General features: G+C 36.4%; 1 protein-coding gene and 1 long non-coding RNA gene across 6 annotated transcripts in view; one reads left to right on the top strand and one right to left on the bottom strand.

Moving 5' to 3' along the window:
* The window catches only part of LOC310913950, a 293,389-nt gene that overhangs the window by 108,788 nt on the left and 166,245 nt on the right, over window positions 1-18,356 (bottom strand). The window lies entirely within an intron of this gene.
* The window catches only part of ERC2 (ELKS/RAB6-interacting/CAST family member 2), a 438,499-nt gene that overhangs the window by 45,497 nt on the left and 374,646 nt on the right, over window positions 1-18,356 (top strand). For all 5 annotated transcript variants that reach the window (XR_014590924.1, XR_014590925.1, XR_014590926.1 and 2 more), the window contains exon 3: window positions 14,017-14,433. Coding sequence is in view for 1 of the 5 variants with exons in the window: in XM_083869813.1 (XP_083725939.1) it covers window positions 14,017-14,433 (417 nt within the window). In the remaining 4 variants the exon portion in view is untranslated. The remainder of the gene's footprint in view (window positions 1-14,016; window positions 14,434-18,356) is intronic.

Here is an 18,356-nt window from a genome sequence, read left to right on the forward strand (position 1 = left end):
ATATCAAAGGAGGAAAAAATCCTCTAATCCTCTCAAAAAAGTATATTGTTTTACTAAGTTTTTTGGCAGTGGAAATAGGAGAGTGCTATTTTAAGGTACACTTTTCTATGAAGGCTTCTTTGCTCCAAGTTTCAGAGTACAAGTGGCCTATGCTTCTTTCTCTTAATAGATAAAATTCAATATCTGGGACTGAACTAGTGTTCCCAATACAACTGAGAATACTAAAGAGAGGATCAAAGTAACAGATGAATAATGGAGCAGATCAAGGTTATTTCAGTAAAAGACAGTTGGGAGAGGTAAAAAAAAAAAACAACAACCCAGTGAGTACCTTTGACATGGCTTGAATAGACTGACTGTGCTGGGTTTTTTTTAGAAGTGGTAGCAAGTGGCTCATTATTCAACTGAATTTTGAATTAGGAGTAAAGTTATATTAAATAAAAAGTGTGAAATAGGCCTTTGAGCTAAGGCTCTCTGGCTCACTGTTGCAAACATCAATGAGGTCAGTATGTTGTGTTTCTGAGTACAATTGCAGTTTTAATGCTGTGGTCTTTGTTCTCATCTTGTTGGGTTTTTTTTTTTTTTTTTTTGTAATAGAATAAGGTAATAATACAGAGGAATTGAAGCAGGAAGACAAGGAAAAAAGTTGTAGAATTCATATCCTGTGTTGTCCAAGATAATGGTTTAAGACTTGACAAAAGGAGAGTGTTCCATCGACCACTTGTTTGCTTCTCTCATCATGTAACATCTCTGTATGAGATACAAAAAATGATCATAGGAAAAAAAAACCCTGTAATGCAGTTTTTACTGCCACCATTGTGGCAAGTGTTCTTGTTAGGGATAAAAGGTAGTGTAATTCCTTTGAAGTTCCATTTTATTCTCATTTCTGGGGTTTCTAATCTCTTTCCTGAGCTCCATGATAACACTTTTTGATGTCGTCCTCTTCTCCTCCATGTCTTTGAACACAGTCTGGCTGTTATGCTTTTTTATACCTCTACCTCATTGGTGACAGTTCCATACCACTGAGTGTGGCATCATTCATTGGAGAAAAGGCTTTTTTTTTTTTTTCTTGTGTAGAAATAACTTTTAATAAATGTGCTTGGGATGGCTTCCTGTTGTTGTTAGCAACTTTATCTTTCCCCTGTAGAGTAAATTTGACATAAGTTTCAAATAATTCTGTGACCATCAATCCACTTATTTCACAGCAAGTTGATCTACAGGCTGCAAGTAAGAATGTCTGCTCTGGAGCAGACATTGTGTTGTTTAATGCTAATTTCTCTGTGCATCTCTAGTAAAATGTCTCTCAATTGGAGTGATGCTAATGTTTAATTAACAGACTCTTCTGTTTCACGTATTTTGAACGTAGGGTAATATATATATGCTTGGCTTCTTGGGCTAATAGATTTCTGACTGTAAAGGTGTTAGATAATACTTAGAAAATAAAATCTGCTTTTCTCCCTTCTTCAGTTGAAAAAAATGAATGCAGTTTTCCTCATAAGTACAGTATTGCATTTAATGGCTTAAGATGCAGGCTTCTAAATTCATTTATAATAGCTACTTTGAGTCCTCATTTATGGTGGGTTGTATCATCTATAAGAACTTCCTTTGCATGGGGCTTTCTCATCTGCTGAGCAGCATACAGGTTTAATCATCTGGAGCAGATCTTACACCTCAAGGAGCATCTTGCATTACTGTTTACCTCAGAGGTGATGTAAGTGCATTTGCTTCTTTATGGGTTTGAGTGAGAAGGCAAACTGGAAATTATGGAAGCTGTAGCATGCAAAATGGTAGAAAACAATTCCCCTGCAATTAATCCTTTGCTGCTACAAAGGATCTCATCTGTACAGCATCAGAGTATTTCAGAGCAGGGTCTCTTCCAATTCTTAGTGTTTAGATGGCTCTGAATTAGAGAATTCAGTATTTTATTACTTCTGGAAGCAGTCCAGTTGTTTGAAATATCATCAATATTAATTCTTCTGTGTAATTAGTGTGTATAAAACTGTTCAAAAAAGTGGAATATACTTTTTCTGTTACTAGGAATGTGGTGTGAAAATATCACCTTGTATAGTGACAATTCTGTTGTTTGTTAGAGGAAGAATCTCAGAGGAGTTGGAATCAGCTCTTCTGGATTTGATGCAGGAATACTAAGGACTGATGACAGCACTATCTGGGCTGAGAGAAGGCATTATGAAGATACTTTGAAATGTGGGAAAATAAAGTAACAATTATAAAGATATTGCTTGTTGCACTCATCCTTCAGTGGTAGTGCTCTTATTGATATACAGGCTCTTGGGTTTGGAGGGGCAGGACTTGCATTTTCCAACAGCTTTGCTCTTAAGAGCAACAAATACTGGCCAGAGCAGGAATGCAATGATACTTTGTTTCCCTTTGCCCTTATATACAAGTGTTTATCCCATAACCTTTACACTGAAATTAATTTACCTTTGATTATCTATTTTTTTAATACTATCTTCAGTTTATCAGATTGTTTTTTAAGTAAGTTGTGCTGTAAAAAGTGTGCTTTTTTGCTAAAACTCTCCTAAAATTCTAGGATGGAATCTGAATGGTGCCCACCAATAGACTCCTTTATCTTACAATAATTAGGTGATATAAGAACATGAAAGAAGTGCTGTGTACTGAACCTAGGATAGTCTGGCTTCTGAGAGATTAACTGCAGCAATATGTGAGTTATGAGTTTGCAAGTTGATTTTAAGTCTTCCATGAAAATCAGGATACAAATTATAATCAGTGTTGTGAAACAAAACTGGGAAAACACTGAGATGTTTTCCTTGAGAAACACTTCTAGGAACAGCTGTCTTACTAAATACTGATTGTCAGTGCAGTCTTTGAGCGCCTGTATAGCAGAAACAGCAAAACTTGTGAATCTTTGCAACACCACAAAGTAAACATAATAAAGGATCATGTAAATTTCTAAGTCAAATGATAAGATGCACCTGAGCATGAATTGAAAAGTAGAAAGATACAGCATTATATAACTTTTTACAAAGAAAAGAGCTCGTATGTTTTATTCAGTTATTGACAGAAACTGACATTAGCTGAGCAGGATGTATGGAGTGTTCTGGATGACAACAGGAGTATTGATTCTATACTCTTATTTCCTTTTATACAGAACAGAACAAATCCTCTTTGGTCATACAGTGCAAAAACTGGGGATTAAGGAAGGATATGTTGAAGGGGATATTCCTTCTGATCACAAATCTGTACTTAAATTGCAATGAGTTTACATTATACAGCCAACAGATGTGTATGCATGTGATGCGTGGAAAAAAAAAAACCAACCCTGGCAGTTACAATTAAATGAACATTTTGAACTTCAGGGTGGCTCCAAAATCCCTTACCCACCCCTGGATCATGTGGTGTCTTATTCTGAATGTGGGGTGATTGAGAGAAAATCAATAGTAGTGGTGTGCTTGTGGAACTTAGCACTGTTTTTTGTGTGAGTGTAATGCTTGGAGCACAGAGCAGATCCTCAAATTGCTTTATTTGTTCTTACCTTAATAATTGTTTTCTTTTGTGTTTAGTTGAAAAGTAGTTGCAGAGATGTAATAATTCCTTTCTTTCTTAATACCTGTAAAAATTGAATATTCCTATGGTATGCTTACTTAAAGCAGTGTGAAAAATGAGGAAAAAACCAATAGACTGTTGGAGGAAAAGCAGATAGTGCTAACAGCTTAAAATTCAGCACTGTGGAATGCACTTGGCCTGAAATGACCCCAGTACCTGTTTATTTAATTGAAGTTTGCAACAAAGAGCCCCCTGAAGGCTTCTGGACACTTCAGGAGTTTGAACACCACTAAACATTAGTCCAGCATATGGGTACACTACTATTTCAGCAATTAAGATTATGCAATGCACTTGGGGGGAGAAGACTCCACTAACATGCAAGGAAAAGGGTGAGGGATAAAAAAAAAATCAAGTAGTTTAAAATGGAGTATTTACTGCACATGGTTGCTCCAATGAAGAGTAATTGTGGATTTGTATCTTAGCTAAGAAATTTCTTACTGTTAGTGGATTAATTTCAAAATTATGCCATTACTTTGATACACGTTTCTCCAAAGAAATATACAACAGAGAAAGAATGTAAGGTAGTAGTACTTAAAACTTGAAATCTGAAATACTTAAATGCTTAATTAGAAATCAAGTATGTTAAGTATTTTTGCAGTATCAATTGTTGAATGGCGTTTAGGAAGATAATACAGGTTTAACTGTGCTGTTTGTAGCTGGACTGTATCTGTTGGGGCTGCTTGGGCATGCAGGCTGTCCCCCAGGGAAAGATGCAGCTGCAGAGGTTGTATCCAACTGTTGAGGGCTTGGATTCAACACTGCCCGACCCATGGGGGTGTCACCAGGGCAGGGAAATCACTTCTACATGAGAAATACATGGTTCTCGATCAGATCTTGGGACAAAGAGCCGCGGTTAACGTGGTTTCTTGTTAAGGGCTTGGCTGTCAGTGCATACATTGAACGCGCGCGCGCGTGTGTGTGTATACACATGTGGTTGTGTCTGTGTGTCCCCCCCCATTACAGCTGTTCAATTATGGGGGGGAAATTACAGTCTCTTCTAAAATACCTGATTTAGGCTGCTAATTTTATTTTTCTATCCTGAGATTTCTAATCCATAGATAGTCTTATTTTATATATGCATGTTACGTAGGTGGCTGTAGTTTATTTATGTTACATATGTGGCCATACTCTATTTATCTATGTTATGTACGTTATGTTACGTACATGGCCATAGTGTATTTATTTGTTACGTACGTGGCCGTAGTTTTTGCCTTAGCGGTTTTTTTGCTCCGCAAGGATTTCTGGCGGCCGGGGATATAGTGCCACCTTGTGGGAACACTCCATAGCTGCAGATTTTTTATGGCGCTGTCCTGGGTTCCTTTAGGCCGTGAGGAGACTACTACGGAATCTGACAAGAATAAATCCAGATGTAACAAATTTCTCTGCGAAACCAACTTGTGAAAGTGTATATTAGTTAACTGCAGGGATCTTTTTGAGCCTTAATGATGTCTCTTTCCTGCATATCTGCATTTCTTCAGTAAACCAGGGTCTTTCCAGATGGTCATCTTGCTTTGTGATGCATCATTTGTCACTGTTGGATCTAACACTCTGTTTTGAGTGGAGCCACTGAAATCCCTTTATTGATTTTTTTTTTCACTTTCCTTTAGCTGTATCAGAACACATAGTTCTAAAGCTCCTTTTCAAATTGTTTCAATGGGAAATGATTATGTATTATGGTTAATCAACACACAGTACTATTCCTAGTAGTGAAAAAGAATTGAAAGCTGAAGAGTGCTCTTCTATGTGTTTTGCTGATTAAAATAGAACAGGGGGAGGTTGAAATTGGAACTTGTATTTCTGGCTTACTAAAAGCTGTGCTTAAATTTTTCACGTGAATAAGTTATATTCATATGATTTTTCTAGTGGTTGCATTTAAAAAATATAGTTAGAAAGTTATAAAATGGAAAGGTGGCAAGGGTAAGAAGGTCAGCATAAATGTTAAGGTGTCCCATTCCCACAGTTTTCAGTGATGCTCTGCATTTTTCTTCTGTCAATGGAGATTTCCTGTATAGAAACTTCAAGCCCCCAGTTCACATGTAAATTAAACATCAAGGTTTGCAATACAATGCTGAGGTTTTGTCTGGTCTTCTAACTTTCCTCTTTAGTGTCTTTCAATATAGTGTAAAATAATCACCAAAATCTCCACTGGAGAGACTAGCAGGCTCTGTGTCTGTTGGAGTTCCCTGTATTGCTTCTTAGCTATGATATATAAATGTGAACTTTGACAGTGGGTCAAGTATTAAAGTCCTCTGAGAAAGCAGCACATATTGCATATTATGTGAATAGTTGCTTTCATTTTTTTAACATCATTCAGTGTTTTGAGGCTTGCTGTTTACTGACAATAGCAACCATTTCTGTTCTGATCTGTTATGACTTTATAATTGGAAACACTATTTGGACATTTCTATAGTTTTCCTTTATCTGCATTTCTCTTTGGTAGCTTCAGCAGAACCTGCACTTTGTCAACAGAAATCCCTCCTTGGATTTTATTTTTTTAGTGAAGGAAGTGGGATGCTGTGGTGGTAAGATGTTTCATTAGAGGCAGACTACAAAATAGGTAAATAGAGCCCAGTTCACTATTTTTTTTTAATCTGGGAAAAGGATTAATTTTATTTTCATTTTTTTTCAAGGTAATAGTGAGTTCTCTTCCAGAAGCCGAAATTCTATAGCAAAAGTTCAAGCAGATAAAGGGAAGGTCTGAAGATCAAATGCCACAAGTTTTTCAGTGTTTGAAATGTAACCTTGTTTGCTTTCAATGCACTCCTTTCATAAGCAATTTCTTGATTTGGTGCCTGAAAAAAATTCCTTTAATGCACCCTGACCTCAGTTTTTGAGACATAAGAAAGTAATAGGCCTGTTTAGCATCCAAGATTTTTGCTAGGCTATTATTTTGACTGAATCAACAGGCTGCACAATATATTCTACTGTCCAAAAAGGAGGAAAGTAGTTGCCAAGTTTTTTGTGGTTTGTTTTTTTTTTTTTTTTTTTTTTTTTTTTGCTTATCAGAATTTTTTTTTGAAGCTGGCAATCAGAAACGACACATTCTTAACTTTTTGTTCTTCATTAACTGCAACTTGCACGATGGTTCACACTTTACTGGTCTTAGAGAACATAATCCCATGGTTATGAAAGTATAAAGGCAAATATTAACAGGTTTTTGAACAAATGCATTTCAGTCATAGATGATCATGGAAGCAGGAATAGAGCTCAGTTCCCTATGACAAAAGCAGACCTTAATTCACTTGCAATTCTGCTTCTAAATTAAATGCTCCCATTATGTGCGTTATGTTTTAATTTCTTGTCCCACTGTGATCGTCACTAAACTGATTTCTCATCAGGTCCCAAACCAGCAGTGAGGAATGCTGATCCTATGGAGTTTTACTATTTTTTTAAAAAAAACCCCAGTAATTCTGTAGCCCCTAGAGTTTTCTGAGAGAGCAAATACATCAGTACATCACTCCTCACTCCAATACATCAGTAGTCTATTCTGGATTCTGACAGGAAAGTGCTCAGTCTGTTGCTGCTCCACTGGGGACATACATGATTTTGCTTTCAGGGGAGCTCTGTATTTTTTTCTTTAAAAACCCCTAAAATATTCTCACAAAACAAAAAAACATGCTCTTAGCCTCTCCCAACATTTGATTAGTCAGTTTCTATGTTGATAATAAATATCTAACCAATTTTATGAAATAAAAATGAACTGAAAATCTGTAGTTTGGTGAGGCTGAGACAAATAATGTTTTAATAATTTTTCCGTCACTTTAGTTACCTGTTTACTGACTTAATCTGGATATGATTGATTAGTGGGGATTGAATGCCCCACTAATATACTAATAATACCCCACTAATTATAACAAAAGAGGAATATAATGCCATTTGATAAAAAGCTTGATGTTGAACACCTCTATGCTGGGAAAAAAAAATCTCCTTTGTATGTGGAGACCTTAACTTGGAGATCAGTGAGAATTTTTTTTTTTTTGTCATTTCCTTAATTTTTCTTTGTTTGTTTGGAAGTAAAACAGAAACAAAATTTCAGTCTGTACTAAATACAGTGCAATGTTTTGTTAGTGAACAACACTTATTCAGTTTTAAGAATTTTTTCCACAATGTTTTGAGAGCTTTGTGTATGTCTGCAAATATCTTGTCTAAATAGAACATATTGAGAACCCTTGATAATGTACTGTTACCTTCTGAAAGCTTGTGATTCTTACTTTAGGGGTATATTTATTGTGTTGAATCATTCTTCATAGGAAAGCTTTAACAGCAGAGAAGGCAATCTCAAAACAAAGGCTTCCAGAAAGTACCAGACAGTGCATCAGCAGAATTGAAAACTTACTGTTCCCTCTAGATAAAAGGCTGAGGAGATAACTGGAAATCTGTTTCATGAGAAACAGAGAGCTGGGAATGATGTGCTCTTGTGCTTTTTGTTTTTCTTTTAATCTTGTATCTGTTTATTACCACTGGAGCTGTGGGTGAGATCTTTGGGGGAGCGGAATATTCTTTGTGGTTTGGACAAGGCCTTGAGTGTTTTCTCACTTTCTTAGACTTGCGTGTGAGATGGGAAACTCAGACCATGTTTCTGTTCAGTGATTGCAGTTACTCCTGGGATTAGCTGTAGGACAGGGATTCTGCTCATCTTTGGTAAACAATGGTCAGTCAGAATACAAATCACAAGTATTGATTATGGAGAGGCAAGACCATGAGGGAAATTTTGTGTGGGGAGTGTAAAGGTTTATCACCCCAGATGGTTTAAAAGCTTCCTTGGGGGACCTTAAGTGCTTCAATGCTGAAAAAAGGAGAAACTTTTTATGCAGGCAATAAAAGACTATCAGAGGAGCTGGAGTTCATGAGGGGATTGAGGACCTCTTACAGTGTATAGTTACTTTATCTGTTGAGAATAGTTTTAAAATATGAATGCCTAAGATTTATCTTTGAGTATCCAGGACTTCTAAACTGTGCCTTGTTCTTAGCTGGGTAGTTAAAGTTGCGGACAGAACAACTGGGAAACAAATAATGATCTGCTTTTTTAAAACTGATGTTGATTTCCAGGGCTTGTTAAAAAGGATTTTGGTCAAATATTTGTTACTGGTGATTTTTCAATCAACTAATACACTATTTAGTGCCCCTGGCACTACTAGCAGTATTTCTCCAAAGGGAAGAGGTGAAATAAAGGAGGCCAGTCTTGTCATAGCAGCATCCTTGGACTGCTTAAAAGTTGTCATGGTAGGGATCACCTAAATACAAACACCTGCATTTTGCTATTATACCGATGACAAAGGTTTTACTAAACCTCCTCTTTGTAATAACTAAAGAACTTGATTTTTTTTGTCCCCAACATGTATCTTTGCAGATTATTCCTCTCAAGTCTTTGTTTGACTTCTGATGTTTCTAAAAGTCCCTTCCTCTTGACTTTTTAGTTCTTGTGATCATAGGCTACAAGATTTGGCTCATCAACATCTCTCAGGCCACAGCAAACAAGGGAATTAGGAAAGAAATATATTTATAGTTTTTTCCTTAAGAAATAGGTGCAAAACTGCTCTGGATTTTGCAGTACTAAAACTTTTTAGCCTGTATGAGGATGCATTTTCAATCAGTGACCTCAAGTCTTTAGGCAATACTTGTTTGTTTGCCAAAATACTTGTGTGAGATGACCCAGATAAGCTGACTGAATAGCAGTGAAGTCTGATACTTCAGATTAAATGTGTCTGTTTTAGGAAATGGAGATTTAAATGTATATGACCAGATTCCTTATTTAACTTGTAAAGCCCAAGATGAGGGGCAAGCTTAGGGGAGTGATAGAGTAGCTTGCTGAGCACTTGATTAGTAATAGAGGAGGAAGGGTTTGAACAAGAAGCCGATGGAAGGGGTGGGTGTTCCTTATTACAGTGTTTGTCTTCTGGAGCAAGTGTACTGAAGCCCTGCTGCCAGGAAGTGGCAGAGTATGGCCTGCTCATGGGACATAGAGAGCAAATCTTGTATTTTCCTTTGCTTCTCTTCATGACCTTTGCTTTTGTTTTATTAAACTGCCTTCCCCTTGAGCCATGGGGTTTATTTCAACTTATTCCCCTCCCACCCCTAGTCCTGCTGAGGAGGGGAGTGATGGGGTGGCTTGGTGGAGTCCTGGCCTGCAGCCAAGGTCAGCCCACCACATCTGTGTTAAGAAATGCAGAGTTAAGTGTACGTGACAAGATTCCTTATTAAACTTGCAAAGTGAGGTTGTAAGGGCAAGCTTTATAGAATTTGACAAGACACCAAATTTAAAGCCATAAAGAAAGAAAAAGTAAGGAAAGTCAGGCAAGAATTCTCCCTTTTTGAATATATGGTTATATCAGCAAACAGTGTTAGGCAAAAGCTCTCCCATTTCACGCTCAGAATTTTAAATGCTGAAGATTCATTGTGTGTGGTCAGAATCTCTTGTGATTCCTCACAAATTAGAGTTGTCTTCTCCTTCCAAGTCTTCTGTCAGTCCTGTCTTACTCGGGCAAAATTCTAGTCAACTGTTTTTCAGTGGTGTTTCTTGGATACCAGATTTATGAATTGTAATAGGTAGATGAGGAAATGCATGAGAGAATCCATTTCTTGATTTATGATAATGAGGAAAATATCTCCAATTCCCTTTTGCTTTTTCTTCACTGAAGAAAATTAGAATTTGCAAGTTTTTCTTTAACAATACTTAGTTACAAATATTTGCAAGTCTAATGCTCATACTTATTTCAGTAGCTCAGCTAAATTTAATATACAATTTGATTTAGATGCAGTTCATAAGAAAGCTTTAGGTAGTCTGTTTCCTTTTGGTGATAGAGCCTCTTACTGTGAAGAATTAAAATGCAACAGTGATAGATTATGGAATAAATAAAGAAGCTTGATTTTAGAGAATGAGAGTATGGTTGACAGGATAATTTGCTGCTATTATTGTCCAGGTGTATTTTTCAGGTATAGCTATAGCTTTCTATAGGGTATGACTACACAGGAGGATTTTTTTTGCATTCTTCTGTATCATTTTATATTTCCCACTGCCAAGAGACGAGACTGTGTCATCTGATTCAGCCCTGTTAATTCTCTGTTTACTGGGGTGGGAATGAAACAGGAGAATCAGGAGCAAAAATCTAGAACTAGACTGGATTCTCAAACACTGCTTTTGGTGGCACTGTGATGGTGCAAAGCACGAGAAGCTGTGTGCTTCTATAGATGGACCAACAATTTTAAGTCAGCCAGTCTCCTTGTGAATTCATTCCCCTCTCCTGTTCACCACGTCTGTGGCTTTGGGATGCTCTGCAAGTGTTTATGTAGCCCAAAGCACACTGTGGCAGTACAGTTCTCAGCAGGCAATTCTTTTGGGTGTAGTTAGTTGGCACAGACTAGAGGAACTTCCTTGTGGAGAACGTGAATTAAAGTCTGGCAAGAGCCATTAGTTAATCTTCCTTTTATAGTTTTGTTTCAGTTTATGGGGCAATTCACAGCTCCATGGATTGCTTCTTGGAGCTGGGCTGTGGAGAAGGATTGAAAAAGTTCTGAGAGAACTATTTATATGTTTTCAAGAAATTGGCGTGGAAATGTTTCTGTTCAACTAGTCAATTTTTAATAGAAATTATAAAAAATGTGGTAGATCTTCCATGTTTGTTTTTTTTTTTTTTTTAAATCATGTACAGTTCTGTGTCTGCAATGACAGCCATGTGACAGAGATTCACAGCACTCCTACGTTCCTTCTCCTGCAGTTAATTATACAATTTCTTTCCACCCTCACAACATTTGTTCCTTCCCCTCCGTAGCAAGCTGCAGATATAAAAATCTGTGCCAGCAGAAGTCTAAATCTGGTCCACCATGTTCTAAGTCCTGAAGGTGTACAAAAAGGGATTCTTTTATGTCAAAGCAGCAGTAGTCTGCCACAGTTGAGGCTGATAGTTTTAACATATCTACAGAGAAGCAGCCAGAACTACTGTCGTACTTAGTGACAAATGTAGGTCTGGGCAGAGCCTAAGGACAGCATGCACAGGCTGCTGGGGGCAGAAAAGAAACTTGGCCACATTTATCTTAACCAGAATTGCTCTTTGAGTTCTGATTTCTTGTTATTTTTGTGTTGATCTAACAATTTTTGGTTTTTACAGCTTGCATTCAGAAGGTTTGTGTGTTAGCAATGTGTAGGTCAAGTTTACTTTCATTTGTGGGTTAAAACACGATATTTTAGAATTAATTTTCTTTTGCTCAGCTGGAGTTTTATAGACATTGACATTTGATATATAGGGACTACTGGACTTTGGAAAAACATTCATTTCTAAGTAAGTTGTAGCATTAAGTAATAAATACTGATTTAACATTAGGAGAATGTAGCTTAAATCATTATTCAGAGCAAGGAAAAAAATATTGACTATTTCTGGGGTACTGGTAGTTGCTGAATATTGCTGTTGCTTAGCTGTAGCAGAGTAGTACAGAAAAGGTTCTTGGTCAGGTGTGAGAAGTAGGACAGTGAAATAATTTTGGAATCTAGAAGGTGTAGTCAGCATTGGGATCACGAACAGCTGGCACATTAGTAGATTCAAAGTGAGGAAGTTTCTACATCTAAAGGAGTTTTAAGTTTATTGGAGTTTTAAAGCTTATTATAGGTAGTTAAAAAAATGATGAGATTAAGAAAAGGTAAGGATTGCCATTAAAGAAAAGCAGGGCTCTAAATGAGTGGCCTACATGTGTATGCTCTCAACTGAGTGTATGCCTAATAAGATGCAGATAGTAAGAGAATTGAGATCTGGACATACATTAAAGTAGTGCTTATTTAATGATAGAAGAGATTTAGAGTGTCTAACTGAATTCTGCCACTGGCAATACTTCTTTTCTGTTTGAAATAACTGATAAAAGACATTTCAAAAGGTTGGTTTCTTAAGATGATTTCAAAAGGTTTCTCAAGGTTTTGAATTTTTCATGTAGTTTAAATAATTGCTAAAACCTGACAGTTTTACATGTTTAAAACATTACTTACGTAAAACATGAAGGTAGAATCAAATGAAATGAAGTTTTGTTAGTTTGGGTGTGTGTTGTTGCTTTTTTTCCATTTTGTTGTTTTATTTTGCTTGCTTGTTTGTTTTTTGGTGTGGTTTCTGTTGTTCTTGTTTTTAGAATGTGGAGCTGCAGATCATCAATTAAACTAAAAACTCCGATGGCAGGCATTTAAATCCCCTAATTCCTTTGGTTAAATGTCTTCTGGTGCAGACTGTGAGCCTGTTCAGGGGTTCATATTTCTGAAAGCTCAGTATGCTGTGTATGCAATGAGTAGAGGGAAAAAAATAAGAAGAAAAACAAATAGTCAGATAAAGATATAATCTGAAATGAACATCATAAACAATAGCATTTTAGGCTAATTATCTGTATTCCAACCCTAATGTGGGCAAAATTAATTTTGATCTTGATCTGTGTTGAGTATGGAGTGCAAGATGTACCTCTGGAACAGAGACAGATCCCTGTACTCAGATGTAGTATACATATTTTAGGACAAGTTACAGTGTTCTGAAAAACCTAAAAGTGTAAAAGAACAGCAGTGTCTAGTAGGAATGTTGTAATTTACCGTGGGACTGATTATTTCAAATATATTTTTCTTTCTCACATCTGTTGAGTAAAGTCTGTCTCTAAGTTTATATATTTGAGTGCTGTGAATTTGTTGTTGCCTTTCTGTATAACTCAATAAAATTATTTTTTTTTGTTAAAGATACTTTTTGTTGAATTCAGTTCTTTCTGTTGAATCTCCTTTGCTTGCGTCTGACCTTTATTTATGTTGATTTTGCTTCATTTTTTTCATTTACCATGCTGTTCAGTTTTTGGATGCCAGAAGAACAAAGGTTTGTCCACTATTTGCAGTAAATTTATTTTTCAAAATTCAGTATTGCTTATCGTGGGTTTTTTGGTGTGCTTTTTAGAGATACAGTAATCCTGTTTACTAAACTTTTTCATAGCTTTGGATTTCAAAATGAAAAGATGAAACCAACCAGCCCCAACTCAGCTCCTCCCCAAATTCCCCTTTAATTATAGTGAAGGCCTTGTTTGACTTTATAAACAGCAGTAATGTTGAGCACCACGAAGAGGAGATTTATCTTTAGTCTATGAAGTAATTTAGAAAACATGGAATACTGAGTCTTTGAGCTTTGTAGGTACACATTGATTGTTCTAATGGATGTGTCACTGCCGAGTGCTTGCATTTGTTGCTGTTAATTTTATCTGTAGCTGGCATTGTTTTGTGTCTGTGTGTGCTGTCTTCTTTTTTCTTTCTAGAAGCCCATGAAAGATACCATTACAGATCTTTTCACATGCATTTGATATTTTATAAGGTCATTTGGTACACTTTCATACTAATTCTAATGACTTTTTGTAACAGCATACAGCAAAACTTTAATACTAATTCCACATTCAGATCCTAAGCTAATTTTATCTCTTTCTTTTTCTTTTTTGCAGCATCTGCAAATGACAATCCAGGCACTTCAAGATGAGCTTAGAACTCAGAGAGACCTTAACCATCTTCTCCAGCAAGAAAGTGGGAACCGAGGGGCTGAGCATTTCACCATTGAGCTCACAGAGGAGAATTTTCGAAGGCTTCAGGCAGAACATGATAGACAAGCTAAAGAGCTCTTCCTGTTGCGGAAAACTCTAGAAGAAATGGAGCTTAGGATTGAAACACAGAAGCAAACACTAAATGCCAGAGATGAATCAATAAAAAAGCTTTTAGAGATGCTGCAAAGTAAAGGTTTGCCCTCTAAAGGAATGGAAGATGACAATGAGAGAACTCGAAGGATGGCAGAGGCTGAATCTCAGGTTAATCATTTAGAAGTGATTTTAGATCAGAAGGAGAAGGAAAACATCCATCTTAGAGAGGTAATGAAAAACTAATTTATTTGTTTAATATATATATTTTGGTTAAATATAGTAATGGAACTTCTTACAGTTTTAGAAATATAATTGGAGTATAGAAATATTTTCTTTATGTGCTCTAGTTTTTTGACGAAAAGGATAACATGCATTTGTTTTACATCTTTAATAAGTATTCAGCAAGGCTGTATGATATTTTAAAGCAAGAATGAGAAAGTACAGAAGAGAAGTAGGTATATTTGGGCTTATTTTCTCTGAAATGTTGCTTTGCAATGTGTCTTTATCCTTTCATTTTGATGGTGATATCTAGCAAGTGAAGACTAGACCTACTGAAGAGGGAAGTGGCACTTGTTGCTGCTCTAAATAGAGTCATGAGTGCATGGAACCTCTGTGTTGGATTTTTGTGCCTCTGGTGTTCAAAAAGTGTTTTAAAATAATTTGCCTTCCATATAAACAAAGGCATCTTCCTATATATATTTCTAATGTATTTTTCTGTAGGTATGCTCCAGTTTTTACATAAATATACCATAACGCCACATTAAAACACTGTGCTGCTGGCTATGCTCTACTTTGAGAAAAAGTGAATTTGATCCCAGTCCCACCTGCACCAGCTGCCCACATCACTTAGAAATGCATTTTTGGGACTGGATTTGGGATGATTGGATTAGTACAATTAATTGAAAGACTATCTGGCCTGGTGTCAAACACATCTGCCCCTTTAGATCCCAGCAGTGTTCTCATGTGACTCTGTCAGGCAAACAAGAGGGTGCTAAGGAGGGTGAAAATTTGAAGGGAGTTTGTGTACAACCTACACGCAGCAAGGGAAGTCAGGAGAAACACGTCTGTTCACTTAGAAACTGAGCAGCAGTGTGGCCACTAAAAGCACCAATTTGCCTGACAGATCAAAGTGCAAAATAAAATTAGTGCAAGAGCTTAAGAATTAGTGCTCAAGATTAGGAACATCTCTTTACATCTAAAGACTGTTGTCAAGATATTTTCTTTGCTATGGACAAATTATTTGATATTTAGCTTATGTTCTTCTCTAACCTAGAATATGTATTGAGGACTCAGTTACTGCTGCCCATTTGAAGTTTAGAAGGTGGAAAATGTCGTGATACACTTCAGTAAAGTTTTTTTGTGAAGGTGTGGATACTGAATCTTTTCACAGGCAGAATTTTAATTAAAACTGATGTAATGCATTAATGGATTCTGAAAGGAGTTGCATAAGGAGCTAATGATGCTGAATTTGTGATGAGGGAAGGTTGTGGAATAAGCTTTGTAAACTAGCATACAAGTTTCTGGGTTTAGGTCTGCATACACCCATCAAGGATGGATGATTGTGTGATTGTATTTTATCTGTTGTATCAGTGTCAATTAAATTTGCGAACCCTAATTTGGCTATATATTGGACATGAGGAAATTTGGAAGAAGTTTCTAATGAGAATCGTTATCAAGGACAATGAGAAATATATATAGAATGAAAGCTTCCAAGTAAAGTCAAATTGGCATCCAATTTACTGATTAGTCTAAGGCATATTGAAATGAGATATTATTGCTACCTGTAGACTGTGCAATTTTCTCCTGTATTTATACCGAATTTATTTGATGTTCCCCCCCCCCAGTTGTTCTCAAGGGCAGGGAAAAAAGTTGTTTCTCCCTCAGTTTATATGAGACTATAGAGGTTATCTTTTGTCTGGAGTGCTGCAAGTCTATAATGGGATTTACTGCTTATGACATGCTGATATACCTTGGTAAGTGGTCAAGGCTTAAAATTTTATTAGATTTGTTGCCTGGAACCTGTCCCTGCCAGATTGGCAGGAACTGTCTAATGTTTTGGAGATTTTGGCTCACAATATTCTTGTTTTTCTATGAATTCAAGGCTTTGAGTGCATCGCTCTTTCCAGCTCACTTTCTGTTGTACATAGTATTTAATAGGTTTTATTTTTATTTATTTGTAGTTTCTGCATATTTGAAGTTTGTTGGAAAGAACATGGAAGTTTGATGTGTAGGCTGTAGGAACTCTTTAGAAATAAAATGTTTTAGTAGCTGCCTGTTTGTTTATCCAGGACTCTGGATTTTATTGTTCTGGTGGACTCTTGGAAAATGTACTGAGATTCAAATTTTTCCTTTTGCTTTCTTGTTATGTAAAGTTGTCTGCATGCTTTGAAGTAACATCAGACATTATGTATAGTTTAAAAGCATTACGTATTTGTTGAAAGTCCAAATAGATCAACTTTTGATCTTTATGTGTAGCTTGGTAAATCCTTGGTCTGCAGTGCTCATTTGAATTTCTGTCTCTGCTTTTAGTCTTCATCCTGCACGGTACAGGTTCTCTATATGATAAAACAGAGGTTAATGGGTTGAATCTTCTGCAGCAGCCTGCCCAGTGGATTGATTTGTTTTTCCATAAATTAGTGTTTGCAGGTTTTCATCCTGTGTAAATCACCTGGCAGAGTTACTGAACTTTTTTTTTTTCCTCCTAAGAATGCTTTAAAAGTAATTTAGAACTTGGATACATTTTTAATGAATTTTATTCATGAATTATTTAGTATTCACTCAAATTGTATTAATCTTTCTATACCTTTAACAAAATATTTGTCATTTTAGAACATCACCTAAAATATTCTCCTGTCTTTATTTTTACAGGTCGGAGTGTAGCTCAAGTGTTGAGTGTATTTCTGAGAAAATATTATTGGGTCATGTGCAATGTTCTGTTTGATGAAATCCTGCATGGCCGTTTCTTCTCTTTAATTAGTTTTGGTATTTTATTTCTGCTGCTGCATTTGAAACTGTCTGTGCTAGGGGAGGTTCAGGGGAAATTTCTTCATGGAAGGGGTTGTTGAATGTTGGAATGGACAACTTGGAACTGATGGGGTCACCATCCCAGAAGGTATTCAAGAAATGATTGGGTGTGGCACTTGGTGCCTTGATCTGATTGACAAGGTGCAGATTTTCAAAGATTTGGACTTAAAGATCTTGGATGTCTTTTCCAACCTTAATGATTTGGTGATTCTGTGAAACAAGGATGATAAAATTGTGTAGTGTCATATGAAATTATTCAACAATTAGGGTTTGTGTATATCAGTTTACCTTTACAATGATAGATTCTGCTGTAGTTCTCAGCAGAAAGAGTGCTGTCTGTGAAAGAAGTTAACATGGTGTAAATGAAGTTTTAATATAGAAAAAGTTAACTGAAGACTGCTGAATTTATACAGCCTCAACACTACACAAAAAATGTAGTGCAGTGATGGACTTCTCATAAGCCCTTTGCTGTTGGTATTTAATTTAAAATTACTTTGGATCTGAATTTTTCAGTTTATGAAATCTAGTTGTATACCCACCCAGCTGGAGAAAGGTCAAGGTTAGATGTATTTTGCTGAGCTTTTGACCATGTTTTCCCCTAATGCAACTGTAATTTTCTCTGTTACGCTGTTAATTTCTTAGTGCTTTATAACAGGACAAAGCTGGATTTTCTCCTTTTGTTCATCCATTTTGTTTGTCTCTTAGGTAAGTTAACATGGTGGTGTAGAAAGCTGTTAATAATCACTGGTGGGTGATATTTTGACCAAACCAGAGAATTAAACTACCATGTTCTGAGAAAAACTGAAGCAAGTGGTCTCGAAACATTGGAAATTAAGGACAACCTCTTCAACACACTCATATCTCAAATGAATTTCAGTTCTCTCTCCTTGACCTGCACCCCCTGAGCACTGATCCTACAAGGAATTGAATAGTAAGGGAGATGTTCTTTGTTATTCCACAGCTGCTTTTGTCTAGCTGTAACTTTTTCAAAGTTCACTTAACTAGGTAGAGAGAAATAACTTGTGTCTGTAAGCCTTTACCACCTTGTGAATTATTAATTTTCTGCCCATTTCACAAAAGAATGCACATTACCAGAGATAAATATCCTACTGTTCTGATTGGCTGGA

This window comes from Zosterops lateralis (assembly GCF_965231275.1).
Source record: "Zosterops lateralis genome assembly, chromosome: 11".
In the NCBI taxonomy this organism is placed as follows: domain Eukaryota; kingdom Metazoa; phylum Chordata; class Aves; order Passeriformes; family Zosteropidae; genus Zosterops; species Zosterops lateralis.